This window comes from Thamnophis sirtalis, unplaced genomic scaffold, assembly GCF_051295495.1.
Source record: "Thamnophis sirtalis isolate CommonGarterSnake01/CBP01778 unplaced genomic scaffold, rThaSir2_p1.2 scaffold_6, whole genome shotgun sequence".
NCBI lineage: Eukaryota > Metazoa > Chordata > Lepidosauria > Squamata > Natricidae > Thamnophis > Thamnophis sirtalis.
The window spans coordinates 105,465,034-105,486,630 of NW_028261386.1; the positions used below are offsets into that span (position 1 = coordinate 105,465,034).

Sequence of the window (21,597 nt, forward strand, 5' to 3'; positions counted from 1 at the left end):
TTGAAGGTCATCCCAGGTGGCTCCTGAGAGATAGGAGGAGGCTGTTCTCCCACAAGAGATAGAATGGACACCGGGATGCAGGAAAAACCACCCCTTTGCTTAATTTTATGAATGTGACTAATGCCAAGGATGTCGACGCTTTGTGCAAAATGAATAAATGTCACAGGACTCCACTGTGATTGTTTTGCATAATTTATTCTTCCCTTTTGCTTGTCATGGTAACAGTTCAACCTGCTGGATAGTGTCGGTGCACAAACACAGTGACTGCAAAAATGATTCAAGGGCATCTTCTTCAGCCACATGCATTACAAATTCATTGTAAGCACTTTGCAAAAGTTCTAATAATTTTGTTTCTTTTGAATCTGCCATACCAACTAGCAGCTGTTGGCATCAAATGCCAATGTTTAATTCCAATGAGCTGAATCTGTAACATTTCTCCTGGAATTCTAGTCATAATTTTAGGTTCTACACCGACTGCAAATATGCATCCTGATGTTAGAAGCCCATGTCTTCTGTACTCCCCCTCCTCCTGCTCTCCAAGTCATTCGCTTGGGTGAACTGAGGCCTGTGGGCAAACATTTCATGTTTGCTCCATCCAATCATTTTTTTTTTATAAAGATGAAGGATTTTGTGAAATATGTTGATGTGTTGCTAAGTTATATTCCAAAACTGTGGATTTTCTCTATGAAGGAACTTGAACTTACTATGTTGGTTGGACTATTACCAACAAGATCATTATGTGTTCCTAGAGAGACACCTGTGTCCCAGATAGCTGAGCCTTTGAAATGGCTACTGATCAATGCAAAGGAGAGATAGGATAACGATTCCATAGGGTCGGAGATTAATTCACTGCATAAAACAAGTATTTTTTTTAATCTAAAGCAATCAATGTCATGGTAGTTGTAAAATTGAGTTTTATTGTTTGTTCTCTCTATAGCTTTTTTATTTATCTTTTTCTATTTTCTGCTTTATTTCTGTTTAAGGTACAAGGTTTGCTGTATAAGGCAGCCCAATCTGGACTGAGAAAGACTTAATTCTTTTACAACAGTCTCTGAGCTTCTATTGGAGGCAGCAACCTTGGAATGCTTTTTTAGCAGCCGATTAACTAGGGATTTGTGACATTTTCTAGACAAGAAAAAAGGAAGGAAGGAAAAATAGCACCCTTTGAACACCATAATACTGCAACGTGCTCTACATGGGGCTGCCCTTGAAGAGCATCCGGCGACTTCAGCTAGTCCAGAATGCGGCCGCGCGAGCGATTGTGGGTGCACCTCGGTTCACCCACATAACACCTATCCTCCGCGAGCTGCGCTGGCTACCTGTCGATCTCCGGGTGCGCTTCAAGGTGCTACTAGTCACCCATAAAGCCCTTCATGGTAGTGGATCTGGGTACTTGAGAGACCGCCTCCTGCTAATCACCTCCTCGCGACCAATTAGATCACATAGATTAGGCCTCCTCCGAATTCCATCTGCCAGTCAGTGTCGACTGGCAACTACACGGAGGAGAGCCTTCTCGGTAGTAGCTCCGACCCTTTGGAACGATCTCCCCGTGGAGATCCGTACCCTCACCACCCTCCAGACCTTCCGCACAGCCCTTAAAATCTGGCTATCCCGTCAGGCCTGGGGTTAAGATTGTAATCCGTCCCCACCCGAATGATGAATGTTGTGTTCTATTTTAATTATGTATTGTTCTTGTGCCATTGTTTGTATTCCCTTCCCCATGAATTGTAAGCCGCCCTGAGTCCCCTCAGGGAAAAGGGCGGCCTATAAATAAACTTTCCAATTCCAATTCCAATAACATTGACAAAATCACCATCAATCAATTGCAAAAGTCAGCTTTCCTTGGAACAGCGTACATTCTGTGATACCTTTAACACTGTCAAAGAATGTCTGCCTATCTCAAGTCCCCTAAATGCCAAATCCAACTGTGCAACTAACAACAATGATAATAAGTAATAATAATATAAGCCTCTGCACAGAAATACAGTAGTTTATTATCCAGAAAGGTTTATCATTTTTTTTGTGTGCACCAGAATTTTTGTTAAAGTGTAGCACTTGGGTGTCAAACTCGCGGTGTCACATTGCCATCACATGACATATCACGTTTTCCCCCTTTGTGGAGGTGGGATGAGTGTGGCCTGCATGTGACACATGTGGCCTGCGGGCTACCAGTTTGACACCCCCGGTGTAGCAGAAACTGATACTGGTGGTCCTTGCTTATCAACATCATTTGGACCAGAAACTCCATCGCTAAGCAATGTCAGGTGATCACACCAACAGCAATTGTAGCAGTCCCAGGTGAATCCTGCACTGTCATAAAGTCCCACAGTCATATGATTGCTATTTGCGACCTCCTGTCAGCTTTCCCATTGACTTTGCTTGTCAGAAGCGGCAGTGAAGGTCACAAGTGGCGATCATATGACTGCAGGATGCTGCAAAATCATAAAGGTGAGCTAATTGCCCAATACCTGAACTGCAATCATGTGAGCTCAGGAACACTGCGATGGCCACAAGTATGAGGACCCATCGTATGTCCTTCTAGTTCAACACCATTATAACTTCAAACTGGAGGAAGGGGATTAAGTACCTGTTCAATCCCACGGAAATGCCATACACTAATCCATACACATTCCCTCTTTTACACAGACAAGCTTACACATATAGAAAATTGGGATGGCATATACAGAGCCATGCCATCCATACCACACATGCTTTCTTTAACATCCAAGATGAGCTTTTTGCTTCCCCTTTGGCAGGGATAAACTGACAGCTGTGGAAATGTGTGAAGACTGTAATGTCCAGCATGAATGCAAATGAGATATCTAAAATGCTGCTTTGCGCTCTTGCAAGGAAATGGCTATAAAACTTCCCCCAGCAAAATGTAGCCAGAAAATTTCTGATGGATGTTTGTCCAATGCTGGTATCTGCAACAATTATCTCACAATAATTCATTTCAGCAGACATCACATCCTTTGCAAGCCTGGCTTGTATTTCTTTCTTAGAACAGATGAATGCCTTGCAGCTGCTTGACAGTACTGTTCTAGTACGGTATTACTTGTCAAAGCTCTCTAAAATCATATTAGTCTTTGAAAAAATTCCCTGCATGGTTTCAGTATGAAAATATAGCAGTAGTTCATTTAACAGCCACTGAATTATCAAAGTCACTATCCTAAAGCACCATTTCATTGTTACTCCCTTGCGGCTTTTACTGAGAATTCTCACTTTCTACCATCAAGGACTTTGTTCAAACTGAATATACTGATGTGGAAATTCTTTTTTTTTTTTAAGAATTTTTTAAATTTTTGAATAAACACAAATAGACAAAACGCACACACACACACAAACCACAAAACCATCTTCCATTACAAATTGTAGAAAGTGTGTCGATTGGTTACAAAAACTTCCGTGCATCCCTTCCAGTGTCACCACCTACAATTCATATCAAATCATATATTTTAAATCAAGTGTATTTATACATATTACTATCATCACACCTCAACCTTCATTTGACTATAATTGTTTTTACATCCTTTTATATAAAATATTCCAAATTTAAAGCAAGACCACATAATGGCATTCTATTAGCTCTCCCCAATATCATCCAGTAACATTACATCTTTATAACATGTTCTATATAAAAATTGGTTATATTTAACAAGTGTCTAAACCTCCTTTTGTAGTCACCATTTGCAATTTATATCAAATTTCCACTTATCAAACATATATACATATACATATACATATACATATACATATACATATATATATATATATATATATACACACACACACATATATATACATACATATATACATACATACATACAATCATTATCAATATATACTTTAACTGTATCCATTATCACTTCATTTTATACATGATGCTCTAAATTTAACTAAATTGATTTATTTTTTTAATATAAGCTTTCATTACATCAACCTGTGTCCAGGAATAGTGCAGTCTTATGTCTCTTGCCATTTGTGGCATCAGTATTCTGGTTATTTCCCTAGTAAGTTTTGTATGGACTTCTCTTCGCAACTTATTGCTGATTGCATATCTTGTATAAGCTCAAAACCCTCCATCTGCTTCTTCAATCAGCTTATCTTTGGTTATCACTAGTGTTTGACAAAATTTCTCTCCCTAGTTCCATCAATTCTTCTCTCTTTTCTTCTTCTACACTTTGAGATCTGGGGTAGAGCTCCAGTCCATCTATCTCCCCTTTCCATATTCCACTCTTTCCATTTCCAACCATGTTCTATCAATATCAACAATTTTCTTGTCTCTTTGTTTATTTTTTCCTTCAGCTTTTAGAACTCTGACCTCCACTTTCTTTATTTGATGAACATCCTCAATTTTTCCATCAAAATTTACTGTTCTAAGATCTATGTTCTCCAATCTCTTCTCAATTCTCTCTGTTACTTCTAATAATTTTTGAATTTCAAACATAATCTTTTGCAATGTTAAAGTTTCTTTTTCATGTTGCGTCATTCTTCCATCTTGTAAATACTGCCACTTTGGCATTCAAAACTTTTTATTAAATTTAAAGCAAGTTCACTTATAATCTTTCAAGACAAGGCTTTATTTTCACTCCACTCCAGCTGCCAATGAAGCTCCCGAGGAGCACCTGTATAAACAACCTGTGCTCTTCTCACTATCACTCTCTTTAAACAAGCTGAGGAATCTTGAAATGCAAAATCAAATGATCAAAGAGAAAAAAGAATAGACAATATTTCCAAGCCTCCAGCCTCCAAGTTGCAGTGTTACTTTCTTTCCCTCTGTTATACAGCCCTCTTTGTATTCCTTTTATATCTTCTTTATATTCCAGGCTTAAAGAAAACAAAATTCTTAAATGGAGCAAAAGAAAAAAACCATCCAATCCAGCATTATAAAAATAAGGAAAAAGATTTTAATCCATAGGTATAAAAATATATATATATAAAAAGTAGAAGAAAAACTAATCCGTTCAATTTAAATAATAGGAAACATTTGCAAAAGTTCCATCTGTAAAAGAAATTTTTTAAAAAAAGGATAACACACTATCTAATGTAGCTTAATTTCGCCACTTGTTCTCTTCTGTTTTCAAATTTAATTTAGCTTTAATTTTTTGGGAGGTAGTCTCTTTTATAATAAGATTTCCTCACCAGATGAACACACTTTCTCTTTGTTTTTCTCCCGTTCCGGAGCTGTCCCAACTTCAGCAGCTTCAATGGCTGCGCTTCTGTCTCCAGCAAAAAGAGATTCTCCTGGATCAATTAGGGACTTTGCAGTGTCCCTGAGATCAGCAGAACGTACTCTTCCCTATCACCGTCTCTTCGGGACGGTTTAGGTCCAAAAGGACCGTCCAGTGGCAAAAGTATCGACTGCGATCTTGGAGCTCCAAGATCACACGGTGTCATTGTGACGTCAACTCCTCCTCCCGATGTGGAAATTGCGTGGTTAATTTTCCCGCTGAGTTGTTCTTATGGTCCATTTATTCAACCATGACTTCTGATGCCCACAACTACATTTGCTTGACCATTTTAAAGAAATCTTTTTGGAACACATTGTCTCAAATTTAATTACTTTTTAAATATTTTGGCATGGTAGTCTCAAAGCAGATTAGAAAACTGTAGAGTGAAGAATTTTGGAAATCTGATTCTGGGGCATAGTATAAAATAGATAATACAACATTTCTTTGCAATCTTCTTTCAAGTTAGCGTCAATATTGTGAGGTGGTGGTGGTAATAGTCTCCTTGAAGAACAAATAGGACTCCAGCCTTTTCACACTTAAAAAAAAACCCCATAGATGTGTTTGAAAAGGAAAATCTTCTGTTGGAAATTAGTTCATTCTGCACTAGGCAAATACAAAGCATGAGACACAAAATGGAAGTGTGAAACATGTCCTTTTATGTTCCATTTGATAGGCACCCTGATGGAAAATATTAATGGAAAACATACTGAATAGAAAAAAAACCATTCAGCATTGTCCGTCCCTTAAAAAAAACACAATCCTGTATATTTTCTTTACCTACGAATGTTATTCTGGTTCTGTCAGCCTCTCAAGTAGAAAACACAAGATGAACTACTTTAAGGGTACATTCACAGAATCTTGCATGTCGGAAAGTACATGCTGTCTTATTTTACCAACTGGTAAATTAGGACAGCTCCTTTCTAAAGGTTTTTTCTCTGCTCATTACTGTTGTAGGCTCCTTCCCCTTTATCTGATTCTTCCCTAGGCAGTTTCTCTTCTCCCATCCCCAGGTCATTCTCACATTCTACTACTACAGGCTCGGTCTACACCTGATCAATTTACCCCATCATATGGTCCCTGTTCACTATCATTCATGACCCACCCCGCCAATCTGGACTACTGCAATTGCTCTACATGGGCTTCACTTGAAAAGAATTTGGAAGCGAAATGCAGCAGCATAGGCAGGAAATAATGTCGGTTACTAATGCCACTACCTGAGCTGCACTGGTCACCAGTGTGCTTCTGGGAGCAATTCAAAGTGCCAGTTGTCTCCTTTTAAAGCCCTTCATTGCTTGGAGCCTGGCTATCTGAGGGATTGTTTCGCCTGTTTCTACTCATCCAATCTGGTCAGGCAGGCTGGGCATGTTCCAGGTACTGTTGATCAGGGAATGCTGGCTCATGCCTAAAGAGTCATGATTTTTCTGTATTAGCACTCACTCTATAGAATAGGGGTGTCAAACTCGCAGCCCGTAGGCTGAATGTGTCATGTGTTGGCTCTGCCCCCAGCCAGATTAGCAAGGGGGGGGGGGAAGTCCCGATATATCACATGACACCGCCATGACGACACCCCTGCTCTAGAACATTCTCCCTTCATAGAATACCAAATAACCTGTTAGCCTTTCATAAGGCACTGAAGGGCTGGGGCACTGAGGGTGTTATAGGTCTTGTCTCTTTGTCAACAACCATTAGTTCTGGTATTTTTTTGTATTTAAATGTTTGTATCTCCAAAAAGCATGTTTTTAAGATCATAAACATCATTTGCAATCTATGCTTACTTGCTGAGAAGGGCAGCCATACAAGTCAAAGAAATAAATATTAAATGGCAGAGTTGTAGGGAAACTATTTTCATGGATAAACAAGTATAGTACAAAACTTTTCTGATCCTGTAGATGTGTTCGCTGTCATTAATTTAAAAAACCTCCAAGAACCTTAATACCAGCACCGCAATTCTGCTATTGTCTTATTTTGTTGCCCGGTTTGGGCAGGGAAAAAACCTTAATCATCCTGACACGTTTTTCTTCTGTTTTTTTTTTTTTTAAACAGAAAAAGTTAGCTGCATTCAATAGAATGATGTGATCACTTACTTGTTGGGAACTTGTGAAATACTAGAGGTTGTGAACTTGAGCTTCTAACAGCTTCAGTCAGCGTGGCCAGTGGTGAACTCTGCTGAAATGATGATTTAGCAACGCTTAGGTTAGTCACTATCCTTCCCTTTAAAATATTCTTATCCCCTACTTTTAAAACATCATTTATCACTTATTATGCATATTGATTTGTAGCTTAGTACTTATATTAAAAATGCACATATGTATTATCTAGTGCTGTGCACTCATGCATTGATAGAAATGAGGAAGGAGTGAATGAGACCTGCTCAAAGCAAGATGATTTTCTTATGGAAAATTTCAGCTTGTGGAGCAAGTGGAAAAATACCAGGATAAAAATTTCTAAGATACAAGAAGTGACTCTCAAAACACAAAGCGCTTCTCAGAATAAGATGATTCCTGTATGATATGGTTTGAGATAGCATGCAAATTTAAAAACACCTGGAAGTGTGAGAGAGGTACCAAACTGTAACTAGCCACGCCTAGCTATGAATAAAAATGGACAGGAAATATACTGTTTTTAGAATTTTCCTACAGAACAAGTTTCTTCTGGAACTCTAACTTGGCTCAACAGACTTTGAGTTAGGTACATTATGCATGTGTGCATGAAATGCGAGTAATAAATCTTTTGGCTGAAAAAAAAAGTTACAAGTGCTGCATTTTTCAAGTATCCCTACAGAAATAAAACAAGCAATAGTACAAGAAGTGTCATAAAGATTCTCTTTATGCCAATATGGCAGAGTTACAACTACCCTTCCCTCATTTCCTTGTTGACAAACTGATCGGGCAGGCTCTGAATATAGATGAGGAGGAATCCAACCTACTTACATCTTTGCCTCATTTGATCCTCTCCAGCTATCCTTAGCCTGCAAGTTCCATGACAACTTAGTCGAGCAATTCTGAAAAAGTGACCCATGGTACTTACGCGCAACATACACTTGCAACCCACATCTATTACCATGCTCTTACTCTTCAACTGGGATAATCCCAAACATATTTTGCTTCCACAACCCCCCCTCCCCCCAAAAACCAACCCCAACCTATTGAGGACATGTACTTAGGGATGAAACTCAGAGCCCAATTAAGATAAATTAATTCAACTGTAGTGAAAGCTGGAATTAACTGAACTTTTATTAAAGATGGCACCTGATCATCTACCTAAGCCCGTAAGTTTAGAACAGCATGCTTATATAAATTTCATTTCCAGCTGGTGTAAATTATCTTTGTAGCATAAGCAGACACAAGTTAAGAACAATTTTTATATGTGAGCCAGATTGCAGTAAAAGTTTAATTTTGGCTATTTTCTGCCCTTTTCACTATTAAATATATTTTCCCTTGCATACAAACTTGACTTGTGGACAGAAGAATAATGATACATCAATTATACAAGAAATACAATTATTAACTCCTTGATATAAATATGTAAAAAAACAAGAGCATTCATAGTGTTTTTTGAATACAAAGTGAAATTCGTGAGAAAGCTAATACTATTTCCCAAGCCACTCTATTACCACACCCATCGTTCTGTAGTAGGCCTGATGCTATTTGATGGTATTTGAGAAACTTGTACATAGTTACTTTCAGATAAATGCACATGCAGTGATCAGGATACTTTCATAGTTCATACAACCAGTTTATGCCACTTGCTCTATTTTCTATCCATACTCAACATGAAGCAATGAAAGAATCCTTTCTCTCCAAAACAAATTTGGAGATATGATATTTGGGAAAGTACACACACAGAATATGTGTAGACAAGTTGTGAAGAGTTCATCGTTTAGATAGATGCATTCTGCCTACTGAATGGCAGCACTGCACACAAGTCTAATGTGAAACAACATATACCTGCCATACACTCTACTTTTGATACCAAAGATGTGCACTACCAAAAGTTGTTCTTTCATAAGCTTCCAATACCATAAGTTCAGGTAAAACCGATTCATGCCTCAATTATATCTATACCAAATAAACATTTTAAAATGCACAATGCTTCAGATGGTGTGCCAAGTTAAAATCTGCATTTTTATATAAAGCATTTATTAAAAATAAGTTTGTAAAAAATAAGAATCAAGATATCTGTACAGTAGTTGAGCACAAAAGAAACATGTTTTGTAAAATAAACAAACAAAAATAATAAACATATTAAAAAGCCTATTTACAAGACTGTAATTGGAATACTATCATGAATCTGTCGCTAATGGCTGCCATTGCACTAATTCCACTGACTGACTGGGTTTCTGATAAAATGCCTGGAATAACATTTGGTAAAGTACTTCTTAAACATTTTATATACTTGTACTGTGTTCTTTGAATTTCTGTATTATAAAATTTAAAACCTTGAATGAGAACGATAGTCTGACTTCTTATCAGGATTAAATGATACAAATCAGAACAGAACAGAACAAAACAAAACAGAAAAGAAGTAATGATCAATATAGATAAAATGTCTGACCATGTATTTGAAACTAATGCATCGGCAAACACAACATTTTCTTCTATGGGATTATGAAAAGGGGTTCCTCAGATACAATCAGACAGATGCTCTGCATCTGGGTGGGTTCTGTATCTATGCTGAAAGACTGGGGCTGCAATTTATTTACACCTTTAGATATTTCCATATGACTAACACTTTTTATCTAATCCCCCTGCCAAAATTTGGTAGCAATTGCTATAAAATATACATGGAAACAATATCCTATTGTATTTAGCAACTGTGTTATGATTCCCAACAGGTTAAGAAAAACCTTCCTAATACATTAATATTATGGTAATGTGAAAATATTTCCCTTCGAAATTGTGCATTTGGAAAGCAGAGTGAAGCTTGTGATGCTTCAGATTCACAAAAAAAGTTGTAGGAACATCTCTCCATTTTAATTGTTTTAATAGCTGGAAGGACTAGCATATTTAGTCAATTTGTGCAGTGATTTGCAATATGGCAAAATTTCAAATATCTGATTTTTTCCAATGTGCTCGGTGCACATTCTAATACTGAAGTACTTGAATCAGCCATATCAATGTCCTTATTTCAGACCTTATTTGTTGTAGCATATGGATCCTGAAGTATCATATATTAATTGTCTGATTAGAGAGAAAAACGTCTATAGTTCAGCCTTCAGTCCCACAGTTTAATGAGGCCATCCCATCCACAAGTGATCACTTTGGATGTTTCATGTGGGTGCCATACTGCCCCAATGCAGACTTTGTCATGGGCTTTTAATCTACTGTAGAGTTTTGTTGTCTTCCAGTCCCAGATATTTAACTTTCCATCTGCATCACCTGAGGTCACATAGCTATTTCAAAAAAAAAGAAAGAAAGAAAAAATTATGCATGGACGTAATTTACAAAATAATTTTTAAACATAATCAATTCAGAACAATAGCATACATTTTAATGGAGAACAGATAGACCTTTCCTATAGTTTTATAGTCTGTAGATTTTCTACTACTCTTAGCTGCTTTGATGTCCCAATGTATATTGTTAAAATGGAAAAACACGACAATGCAGCTGCTTCAAAAATGTAGGACACTTAATCAGTCTTCTCAAATAAACAGAAAGGCAGGATAGTCACCTAATCCGTAACATCAGATGATCTATTTTGGCAAAAATGTACACAACAAAGCAATCTATTCAGCTCTGTATGGAGGGTTTAAATTATACTGAAAACCAGGTGTAGTTCTGACTGTGGAATGCAAAATCATACATAATGATTTTGCGATGCCCAATTTTATTTCTAAGCCATAATAAAAATGGGAGGCGTGTATTTTTAACTTTCTGATACCACCTCCGAGTAAATGCATACTGGTGGGATTTTGTCTGATATGGATTTTCAACTACTGCTTGAAAGGCCTTCTTGGAGTGGAATAACACAACAGCTCTGTGCCTCAAGGCTTGACTCTCTTCTGACTCCTATAAAGCCACTGAATGAGGTCATTTGTCATTATGGGTCTATGTAGATCATATGCTGATGATACGCCATTATACATCTCCGCCCCAACTATTCCAAGTGATACCATTTAAAGTCTTTCCTAAGGACTGTATAGGGAAAATCAGGCTTCGACTCAACCTAAATAAGGCTGAGTAGATATGGTTTTAGAGTAGCCTATCCTGAATTTCCATCTTTAATGGGATGGGATAGTATTATGCCCCTAGAAAGAGCTGATACATTCAAGGAACAGTTTGTTGCCATGGTCAGAAGGCCTCTACAGAAATCCATCCTGTGTGCCAAATGTGCCCATTCCTGGATCAAGAGTCTCTGCCCCTCAGTCACTCATGTCATGGTTACTTCCCACTTGGATTACTGCAATGAGGCCTACGTGGGGCTGCCCTTGGAAAGCATCTAGAAATTACAGCTACAATTCTGAATGCTGCAATGCACGCACCGTTGGACACACCGTAGTATACTGACAGGCTGAGTATGCTCCAGATTCTGTCTATCAAGCAATGCCAACTTGTTCAGGCTGGGGGGGGTGGGGGTGTCACACCTTCCCTGTTCTATGGAACAGCTCCATCCTGAGATTTGGATGCCCAATCTTGCTGGCTTTCTGGAGGGCTATGGCTTTTTCCCTCAGTGGCTGTGGCCAGAAAGTTTTACTAGCTGCCTAAAGTTATTTGTTAAGGTGGATGGCTGTATAAATTTAATAAATAAATACCCCCTTCTTTCCCTCTGTATTTCTCATAGTAAATTCAGATGGATATTTTGGTCATCACAGGAATGTCTGAAATTAGCCCATGGGCCAAAAAAGGCTGTCCAAATTCTGCAGGATATCCATATAGTACACAGTTTGATAAGCTGCTGTAGCCCAAAGACCAATTGGAATTGGAATTGGAATTGATTTTATTTGTAGGCCGCCCTTTTCCCTGAGGGGACTCAGGGCGGCTCACAGAAACCAGGGAGAGGGGAATACAATACAATACAGTACTAAGACGACAACACATAATAAAATAATACGCAACATGCATACAACATTCGGGCGGGGTAATGGTCCTTATCCCCAGGCCTGACGGGCGAGCCAGTTCTTCAAGGCTGTGCGGAAGGCCTGGACGGTGGTGAGGGTACGGATCTCTACGGGGAGTTCGTTCCAAAGGGTCGGGGCCGCTACTGAGAAGGCCCTCCTCCTTGTGGTTGCCAGCCGACATTGGCTGGCCGATGGGATGCGGAGGAGGCCCAACCTATGAGATCTTATAGGCCGTAGGGAGGTAATTGGCAGAAGGCGGTCTCTCAAGTATCCAGATCCACTGCCATGTAGGGCTTTATGGGTGGTCAATAGCACCTTGAAGCGCATCCGGAGATCGACAGGTAGCCAGCGCAGCTCGCGGAGGATAGGTGTAATGCGGGTGAATCGGGGTGCACCCGCGATCACTCGCGCGGCTGCGTTCTGTACTAGCTGAAGTCGCCGGATGTTCCTCAAGGGCAGCCCCATGTAGAGCACATTGCAGTATTCCAGCCTAGAGATCACGAGGGCCCGAGTGACTGTTGTGAGAGCCTCCCGGTTCAGGTAGGGTCGCAACTGGCGCACCAGGCGTACCTGGGCGAATGCCCCCCTGGTCACAGCTGCTATATGATGGTCGAATGACAGCTGTGGATCCAGGAGGACTCCCAAGTTGCGAACCCTCTCTGAGGGGTGTAGAATTTGACCCCCCAGCCTGAGTGTTGGATTAATGGCCGAATTTTTGGGAGGAAAACACAACAGCCACTCGGTCTTTTCTGGGTTGAGCACAAGCTTGTTAATCCTCATCCAGTCCATGACGGCTTCGAGTCCCCGGTCCATTACGTCAACCGCTTCATTGATTTGGCACGGGGCGGACAGATACAATTGAGTATCGTCCGCATATTGATGGTATCTAATCCCGTGCCTACGGATGATCTCTCCCAGCGGTTTCATGTAAATGTTAAATAGTAGGGGGGATAAGACCGAACCCTGCGGCACCCCATATTTTAGGGGCCTTGGGGACGATCTCTGCCCTCCCACTAACACCGACTGCGACCTGTCCGAGAGGTAGGAGGAGAACCACCGTAACACGGTGCCTCCCACTCCCACCTCCCGCAGTCTTCGCAGAAGGATACCATGGTCGATGGTATCGAAAGCCGCTGAGAGGTCAAGGAGGACCAGGATGGAGGGATGTCCTTCATCTCTGGCTCTCCAGAGATCATCCATCAATGCGACCAAGGCGGTTTCAGTGCTGTAACCGGGTCTGAAGCCTGACTGGAAGGGGTCTAGATAGTCTGCTTCCTCCAAGGACCGTTGGAGCTGGAAGGCCACCACCTTCTCAACAACCTTCCCCAGAAAGGGGAGGTTGGAGACCGGGCGGTAGTTATTAAGGACAGCTGGATCAAGGGATGACTTCTTCAGGAGGGGTCTCACCACCGCCGCCTTCAGTGCGGCGGGGAAGTTCCCCTCCCGAAGGGAGGCGGTTACTACCGCCTGGATCCAGCCTCGTGTCACCTCACTGCAGTTAGAAACCAGCCATGAGGGACACGGATCCAAAGCACAGGTGGAGGAACTCACAGCTCTCATGGCCTTGTCCACATCCCCGGGGGTAACCTCCTGAAACTCAACCCAGAGCTGTTGAACTTGGTCCCTCTGAGTCTCGGCTGGAACTGCAGGTGTGGAGTCCAAGTCCGTCCGAAACCGAGCAATTTTGTCCGCTAAGAATTGGGCATATTCTTCAGCTCTGCCCTGCAAGGGTTCCCCCGCCTCCCTTTTGTTCAACAGGGAGCGGGTTATCCTAAACAGGGCGGCTGGACGGGACTCAGCGGACGCAACCAGGGAGGCTATATGTGATCTTTTAGCTGCCCTAAGTGCCCTAGTATATTCCCTGGTGCAGGTGGTTACCATTGCTCGGTTCGATGCGGACTTATCGGACCTCCAACGGTGCTCTAGGCATCTCCTCCGGCGCTTCATCTCCCGGAGCTCCTCGGTGAACCAAGGTGGTCTCCGGGATCCGCTGCCTCGGAGGGGCCGCAGTGGCGCAATCCGGTCGAGGGCCTCTGACGCTGCCGAGTGCCACGCAGCAGCCAGAGTCTCCACCGGACTGTGGGTGAGAGTATCAGGAATAACCCCAAGCTCTGTCTGGAACCTTACTGGCTCCATAAGACGCCTGGGGCGGAACCACCTGGTCGGTTCCTCCTCCCTACAGTGGGGGTTTGGCCTCCGGAAGTCGAGCCTCAGTAGGCAATGGTCTGACCACGACAGGGGTACGATGTCACTCCCCCTCAGACCAAGATCACACATCCACTGCTCCGAGAGAAATACAAGGTCAAGCATGTGTCCCGCCGAATGGGTTGGGCCTCGAATTACTTGAGTCAAGCCCATGGCTGTCATGGAAGCCATGAACTCCTGCGCCCCATCAGAGTTTTCACCGAGCGTCGGCAGATTAAAGTCCCCCAGGACCATCAGCCTAGGGAACTCAACTGCCAGCTCGGCTACTGACTCGAGGAGCGAGGGGAGGGCTGCTGCAACGCTGTTGGGAGGCAGGTACGTTAGCAGCAAACCCACTTGACCCTTGAGGTCCAACTTTAACAGCAAAGACTCACACCCGACAATCTCCGGAGCAGGGACCCTACGAGGAACTAACGACTCCCGGATAACAGCGGCCACACCCCCACCCCTTCCCTGGGCTCTCGGCTGATGCAGCACCTGAAATCCTTCTGGGCACAGTTCTACAAGGGGGACTCCTCCCTCTGGGCCCAGCCAGGTCTCAGTAATACATGCCAGGTCTGCCCTCTCGTCTAAAATTAAGTCCCGGACGAGAGGTGCTTTATGTACAACAGACCTGGCATTTAGCGACAACAGCCTGAGACCAGGGTCCTGATTACTTACACCATCTGGTCTTGGAGTGGGACTCCTAGGGCCGGAAGGAGGGATCTCTGTGATGTAGCGAACCCTCCTTCCCCGGTAATGGCCTGCCCTAGAGTCCCCGCCGTATCTGCCCCTCCCTGTCACGACCGCAATACCCCGACCCTCTCCCGTGTCTTTAACCCCCTCAGCCACCCCCATAGCCCCCGCAACTCCCGGCAGGTCCTCCGAATCAAGCACACTCATTTATACACTCAAGCAGTCCCCACGTGATAATTAAAACACATAAAATACAAGAGTCATAGGGTAATAAAAAGTGGGATCATCCAATTCACACATTCAATCCCATGCACTCAGCATACCATTTAAAAGTTTGCGCAGCGTCCGTAGATCTTATAAAAGAGTATATATAGAAGGGGGAGTAGCCTTCGTCCCCTCTTATGTATTTGGGAAGGTCCCAAAAAGTCCAGGCGATTAGAAGAAATTGTTAAAGCTGTTAAAGTCCGATTTATCAATAGTGTCAATAAAGGCAAAGTCTGGGCAGTTAAGATGGTTTCCCTTGGACGATAAAAGATAATATTAACCAGCTGGATGCAGTTAGTTCGTATGTGCAGAGGCCCGGCAGATGTAATTATGGCTATAATTGTAAGTGGAGTGTGTAGGTGGTAATTAAGAAGGCGGTAGAGGTGGAAAAAATGATGAAACCAGCCTAGAACTAGAGGAAGCGCCAGTAATGGCCACTGGAGGGAGCCAGAGGACCACATATGCTGCCTTTCCGGGGTAATGGTGTCCAATACAAGATGGTCTGGTAGACGGTTTTGCCTGACGTGGCACTCCTGAGGCAGCAACAGCAGCAGCTGGTACCCAACACAATAAAAAGTTTGTTGTTGCAGTCCTGGGATCACAATCCAGGAAGGTAGATGGTAAATAAAACGTTGCAAGGCCCAGTGAAAGCAGCAGTAGAACCCAAAGGAGATGTCGTACCAAGGGGAGAAAGAGCAGTCAACAGGGCCGCAATACAAAACAGTAGAATTGTGGTGGGGATAAAGACCAAGTCCTCCAGACCGAGCAGGCACTTCCATGCAGCTCCTTACCCTTTGATCAGGGCACGGATCAAGCTCCCCAGGGTAGCGGGGCAGCCTCTTGGGACAGCGGGGCCAAAGCCACCGCCGCTCATGCAACGCCGCCACCACCGCCACCCAGCTGTTCAAGAGGGAGCCGTCAATAGGGCCGTAATGCCAGGCACCAGGATTACGGTGAGGGTAGAAAAATAAACCTCCAAACCAAACAGGCACTTCAAAGTCCGGATCCAGCCTCCCAAGGCAGCGGGGCAGCCTCCTGAGGCAGCGGGGCCGAAGCCGCCGCCGCTCGCGCAACGCCGCCACCGCCGCCGCCCAGCTGATCGGAAGAAAAGTCACCGAGGGAGGTAACGCCGTCCCGGGGCCACCCGAAGGTAGCCCCCTCCTCAGAAAGTTACCTTCCCTGGAAGCCTGACAGCTGATCGTTTGCGAGGACCCCTCTGTTGTCATATTCGGGGTCCTCGTCGCCTGGAATTTTCCGCTGTTTCTTTTCGGTAGCCGGAGCGTTAGAGCTCGGCGGCCATTCCCGTTCTCGCGCATGCGCAAATATCTTGACCAAATCTCAAGTTCACTAATTAGGGTATATGTAAAGATAAAGATTCCCCTCACACATATGTGCTAGTCGTTCTCAACTCTAGGGGGCGGTGCTCATCTCCATTTCAAAGACGAAGAGCCAGCATTGTCTGAAGACATCTCCGTGATGTGGCCAGCATGATTCAACACCAAAGGCACACAAAACGCTATTACCTTCCCACCAAAGGTGGTTCCTATTTTTCTACTTGCATTTTTTACGTGCTTTTGAACTGCTAAGCTGGGAGAAGTAATGGGAGCTCACTCCGTTATGTGGGGCTAGGGTTTCGAACTGCCAAACTGTCGACCTTTCTGATCGACAAGCTCAGCGTCTTAGCCACTGAGCTGCCGCATCCCTAGGGTATATGTAGTAGCCCAATAATATGTATTATATTCTGATCAACAATTATCTTAAGGACTTCTACATACAGAAAACATTTGACAATTATATGGCAGGTTTATATGAATATATCTCTCTACCTGTGGAGCCAAACTTGAAAATAAAAACAAAATATGTAATCCATATTATGTATATAGAAACAGTAGAATATATACCTCATATCAGGTGAAAAATCTACTTGGCAAGCGTAACCTGCCACCATATGACCTTTGAAGATTTTCTTTTTGTTTAGCCTGAATCTGTTTTGAGCTCCAAAAATCAAAATCTGATTGTCCATTGATTGACAGGCAAGCCATTTTCCTGTTGAGATAAAATATTAACGCACACATGAATCTCCTACTTCTCATGGATTTTAAGAATCAAACGTTCTTATAACATATAAAAATGTAAGCTACAGATACCTAAGAAATTGTTTGCTGAGGGCAAACCCCTGCAATTTTACCAGCTTGATCCCAACATTAGATTTACTAGGATTTCTGACATTGCTGGTTTAACATACAGTGTAATTGTCAAGAATTCAACTTGCAAATTGACATCCAAAGAAGATACGGACCATATAGCAAAGGTGAATAACTTGAAATACAAGGAAAAAGTCAACACTGATACAAGAAAAATAGCTGTCAGAGCAAAAATCAAACAAGGGAAATATGGAAATAAGTCTGATAATGAGTGCAGGATTACCAGCATTTAAAGTAACGAACCAAGAAAGCTAGCTTCTATTTGCCTCGAAATGTATTTTTTTGCTTTTGTCAGATGTTATAGAAGTGTTCAAATACTTGAAGGGCTGTCACAGAGAGGAGGGGGGGCTACCTATTTTCCAAAGCACCTGAAGGCCAGACAAGGATTAATGGATGGAAACTGATCCAAGGAGAGATTCACCCTTGAAATAAGGAGAAATTTTCTGATAGTGAGAACAATCAACCAATGAAACAGCTTGCTTTCAGAAGTTGTGGGAGCTTCATCACTGGAAGCTTTCAAGAAGAGACTGAACTGCCATCTGTCAGAAATGGTGTAGGGTCTCCTCTTTGGGCAGGGGGGTGGATTAGATGACATACAAGGTCCCTTCCAACTCTGTTATTCTGTTGTTATCCCCTGCAACATTTACAGCTCCAAAACCCAGATAATCTATTTCTGAAATCTTGGATGTTAAATAAAAAATGCTAAACATCATTACACCTTTTAAAATTAAAAAAATCCTACATAAGATAGAAATTTAAGCTTACCATTTGGAGATAAAGTCACTGCTGGCATTGAGTGCATACTTGGTTCTGCTATGTACTTAAAATCTACCGGAATGTCCCTACAAAAGTAAAATATATGGATGAAGGCTCCTGCAAATAAAATGTCTTTATATGAAAGGAGAAGTGTAGGTTACAGCATTCTGATATGAACCTATAATTCTGAAGTACACTTTTACTTACACCTGACATCACTATTAGCATTACTGCCTTCTATGCCTGGGTTATAATCTACAAATATTTTTATGTCTAATGTCACAGTTCAATTATTTAGTGCCTATCAGATACAAAATGAACAGGGATCACCTTAAAATAAAACTAAATAAAAGCTGAATGATTTCCCATGAATGTTAAGTGGCTTGTATGAATTAAAATAATGAAATAATACTTGATACTCAGCATTTTCTAGGACTGATGGGATGTAGAAGAGGCTGAGCTCTAAAGGGTTATCTCTCCTCCCTTCCCTCTCCCCCTTCCCTCTCAGTAAATTTGGAACATTTATACAGTTACACAAAATGATTTGGAGAGAAGAAAATATAGTTCCCCTTAACTCTGGATCTGATATTAGTCATGAAAGATGACATTAAGCCCTAAAGCTGTATTTCTACACTGGGTATATGGAGCTCAGGAATTCTTACTATCCTTTTTTTTACCATGATAATGTAAAGATAATGTTTGAATCAGTACGAGTTTCAAAAATGAAGAGTATCTAGATGAGGGGTGTCAAACACACGTCGTCATGGCGGCGTCATGTGATGTATCGGGACCCCCCACCCACTTCGCTAAACCGAGCGTGGGCATCTGGCCTATGAGCCGGGAGTTTGTCAGCTGTGATCTAAATATTTGTTACTTTGGATACAGGTTAAACACCAACAGTTAGGAAGAATTTCCCTTCTCTAATCTTTATATGCTGACTCTATAAACCACCTAGAGAGTGCTATATATAAATCTAAGTGCTATTGCTATTAAGAGGTTACATTCTACATATGGAGATAAGAGCATCTATTAAGAGCATTTAACAGATTCTAGCCAATTAAACAACACACGCACACACAGTGTACAAATGCACACATATAAACCTGTTTAGATACACACACATATACAAACACACTCCGAAACACATTTGTCTGAGCTACCTATGTTCTACATTATCTTGTGGTTATTTTAACAGTCTTAAATGTGGATTAACTTCCCTACAAAGGATGGCTTATAACACTTCTGCCATCAATGTGTATATTAAAGGAATAAGATATTTCTTATTAGACTTTAGTAAATTTCATTTTTTGAATCTTCTTGTAGCATCTAAGGCTGTTTTATTTTCATTAACTAAATATCCTCTGGAAGCTCTTTGGAGAATCTGCTATAGCCAACAGAGATCTCACAATGAAAACTAGCAAATGCAGAAAATATTAAATGCACAGCCATATTAACCTTCATAATATTTTCGTGCAGCACATTAATGATGAATTATTTGGCATGTACATGATCTCAGAAAGATTAATTGCAGTAATTTTGCCACAGAACCATATAAAATAAAAACAAATGCTTTGACCTACAGTACAACCAGAAAAGCACTTGCACTTTTAAAAAGGCAAATAGGATGATATGTAACAGAAAAATCTTTTCCTTTAATTATGCCCAAAAAATAAAATAAAAAAGTTTGATTTGACGGTAGGCTTTTATATACCGCACACCTTTAAACCAATCCAAACCATGTTGGAAACAGCAGATATTATTTTCTTTTACCACCCATATCAGTTGAACCCAGATTATCTGCATTCACTAGACACTTTGTTGAGCACCAAGTATTTTGCTATTCTTTGCTATTCTTTCATTTATATCTGGCCTGTTATTCAGGAGCTTCAGACTATCTAATAAAAACTTACCTGCCACTACAACACATTCATTCTTTATACATTTTGTGTATTACTGAAACAGCTTAACAGGGCTGGGGGGGTGCCTCATTAGTATCATTAAGTGGTACTGAAGAACCAGCAGGTGGTGCTCTTTCATTAAAGTCAATAGCTAATTAAGGACCAAATTTTAAAAAAACCTCCCTCTCTCCCAAAGAAAATCCAGTCACCAAATATTTGCCTTGATTCACATTTTCATTTGAAGTTAAAACTCTTTGCTGACTGAATCACCATTTTAAAATCTCAGATTTAAATGTTACACTAGAAAATACCTTATTTGCAGTCACTTTCCACTACTTTCTTTTGCATTTCTTTTGTATTTGCATTTTTTTTCACTTTTAGTGAACAGCAATCTCACTAGTTTTATTTTAGCACCAATATAGGCATAGCAGATTAAAAAAAAATCAAGAATCAGACTTTGAGACCTGATATGGACTTCATTAATGTCTCTCTCTTCAACTATCTGTCAGAGAAGAAAGACAATCCAAACTTGGAAGCTCACTGGATCACAGCTTGCTTTCTGGAGTTGTGGGGGTGCTCCATCATTGGAGGTTTTCATAGAAAAGACAGGACAACCCCTTGTCCAGGACGGCATAAGGATTCCTGCTTTGGACAGGGGGTTGGACTAGAAGATGCTCAAGGTCCCTTCCAGCCTTACGATTCTATGGTTTTTCTCAGGAAATAAATGAACAACTATGATGCTTTTGACTCATTTGTTTTACTTGAGTACTCTTTCTCTAGTTTCAGGACTTACACGGAGAACAGATACACTATATTGCCAAAAGTATTCGCTCACAACTAAATCTGATTATTTGGATGGGTGAGCGAATACTTTTGGCAATATAGTGTATGTCATGTTTATGAAGAAATATTGACCATTCAAAATGGTTCCCAAACTTTTGAGCAGCAGTGTAAATATAAGAACCTGGGATTGTGAATAGACTAATGGAAACGTATAGCAAAAACAATGCATTTTACTGCTGCAATTATTTTTTGGTGTTGTGCTGTTACTGTCAAATGCAATCATTTCAACTTACCATTCCCAGACTCTTAAACTCTTGTCATCTGACGTACTCACAAATCTTCGGTTCTCATCCACAAAAACAATGGTGTTGACAGCCCCCAAATGTCTATCATATTCCTGAACAATTTCTCCACTTCGACTATCCCACTGCAGGGGAAAACAAGCGTGAATTCTTTTTTTTTTTTCAAAAATTTGAAGGGAATGATAATTTTATGGAAATATTCTAAAATATATAGAAAACATA

The 21,597-nt window shown here is 41.3% G+C and overlaps 1 protein-coding gene across 1 annotated transcript in view; it reads right to left on the reverse strand.

Annotated features, from left to right (window-relative positions):
• Positions 1–8,446: 8,446 nt before the first annotated feature.
• CDC40 (cell division cycle 40) overlaps positions 8,447–21,597 on the reverse strand; it is a 41,112-nt gene continuing 27,961 nt past the window's right edge. The window contains exons 12-15 of the mRNA XM_087718651.1: positions 21,367–21,500; positions 18,402–18,478; positions 17,334–17,478; positions 8,447–10,623 (exon numbers count right to left, since the gene is read on the reverse strand). Coding sequence (XP_087574777.1) covers positions 10,446–10,623; positions 17,334–17,478; positions 18,402–18,478; positions 21,367–21,500 — 534 coding nt within the window. The 3' untranslated portion in view covers positions 8,447–10,445. The remainder of the gene's footprint in view (positions 10,624–17,333; positions 17,479–18,401; positions 18,479–21,366; positions 21,501–21,597) is intronic.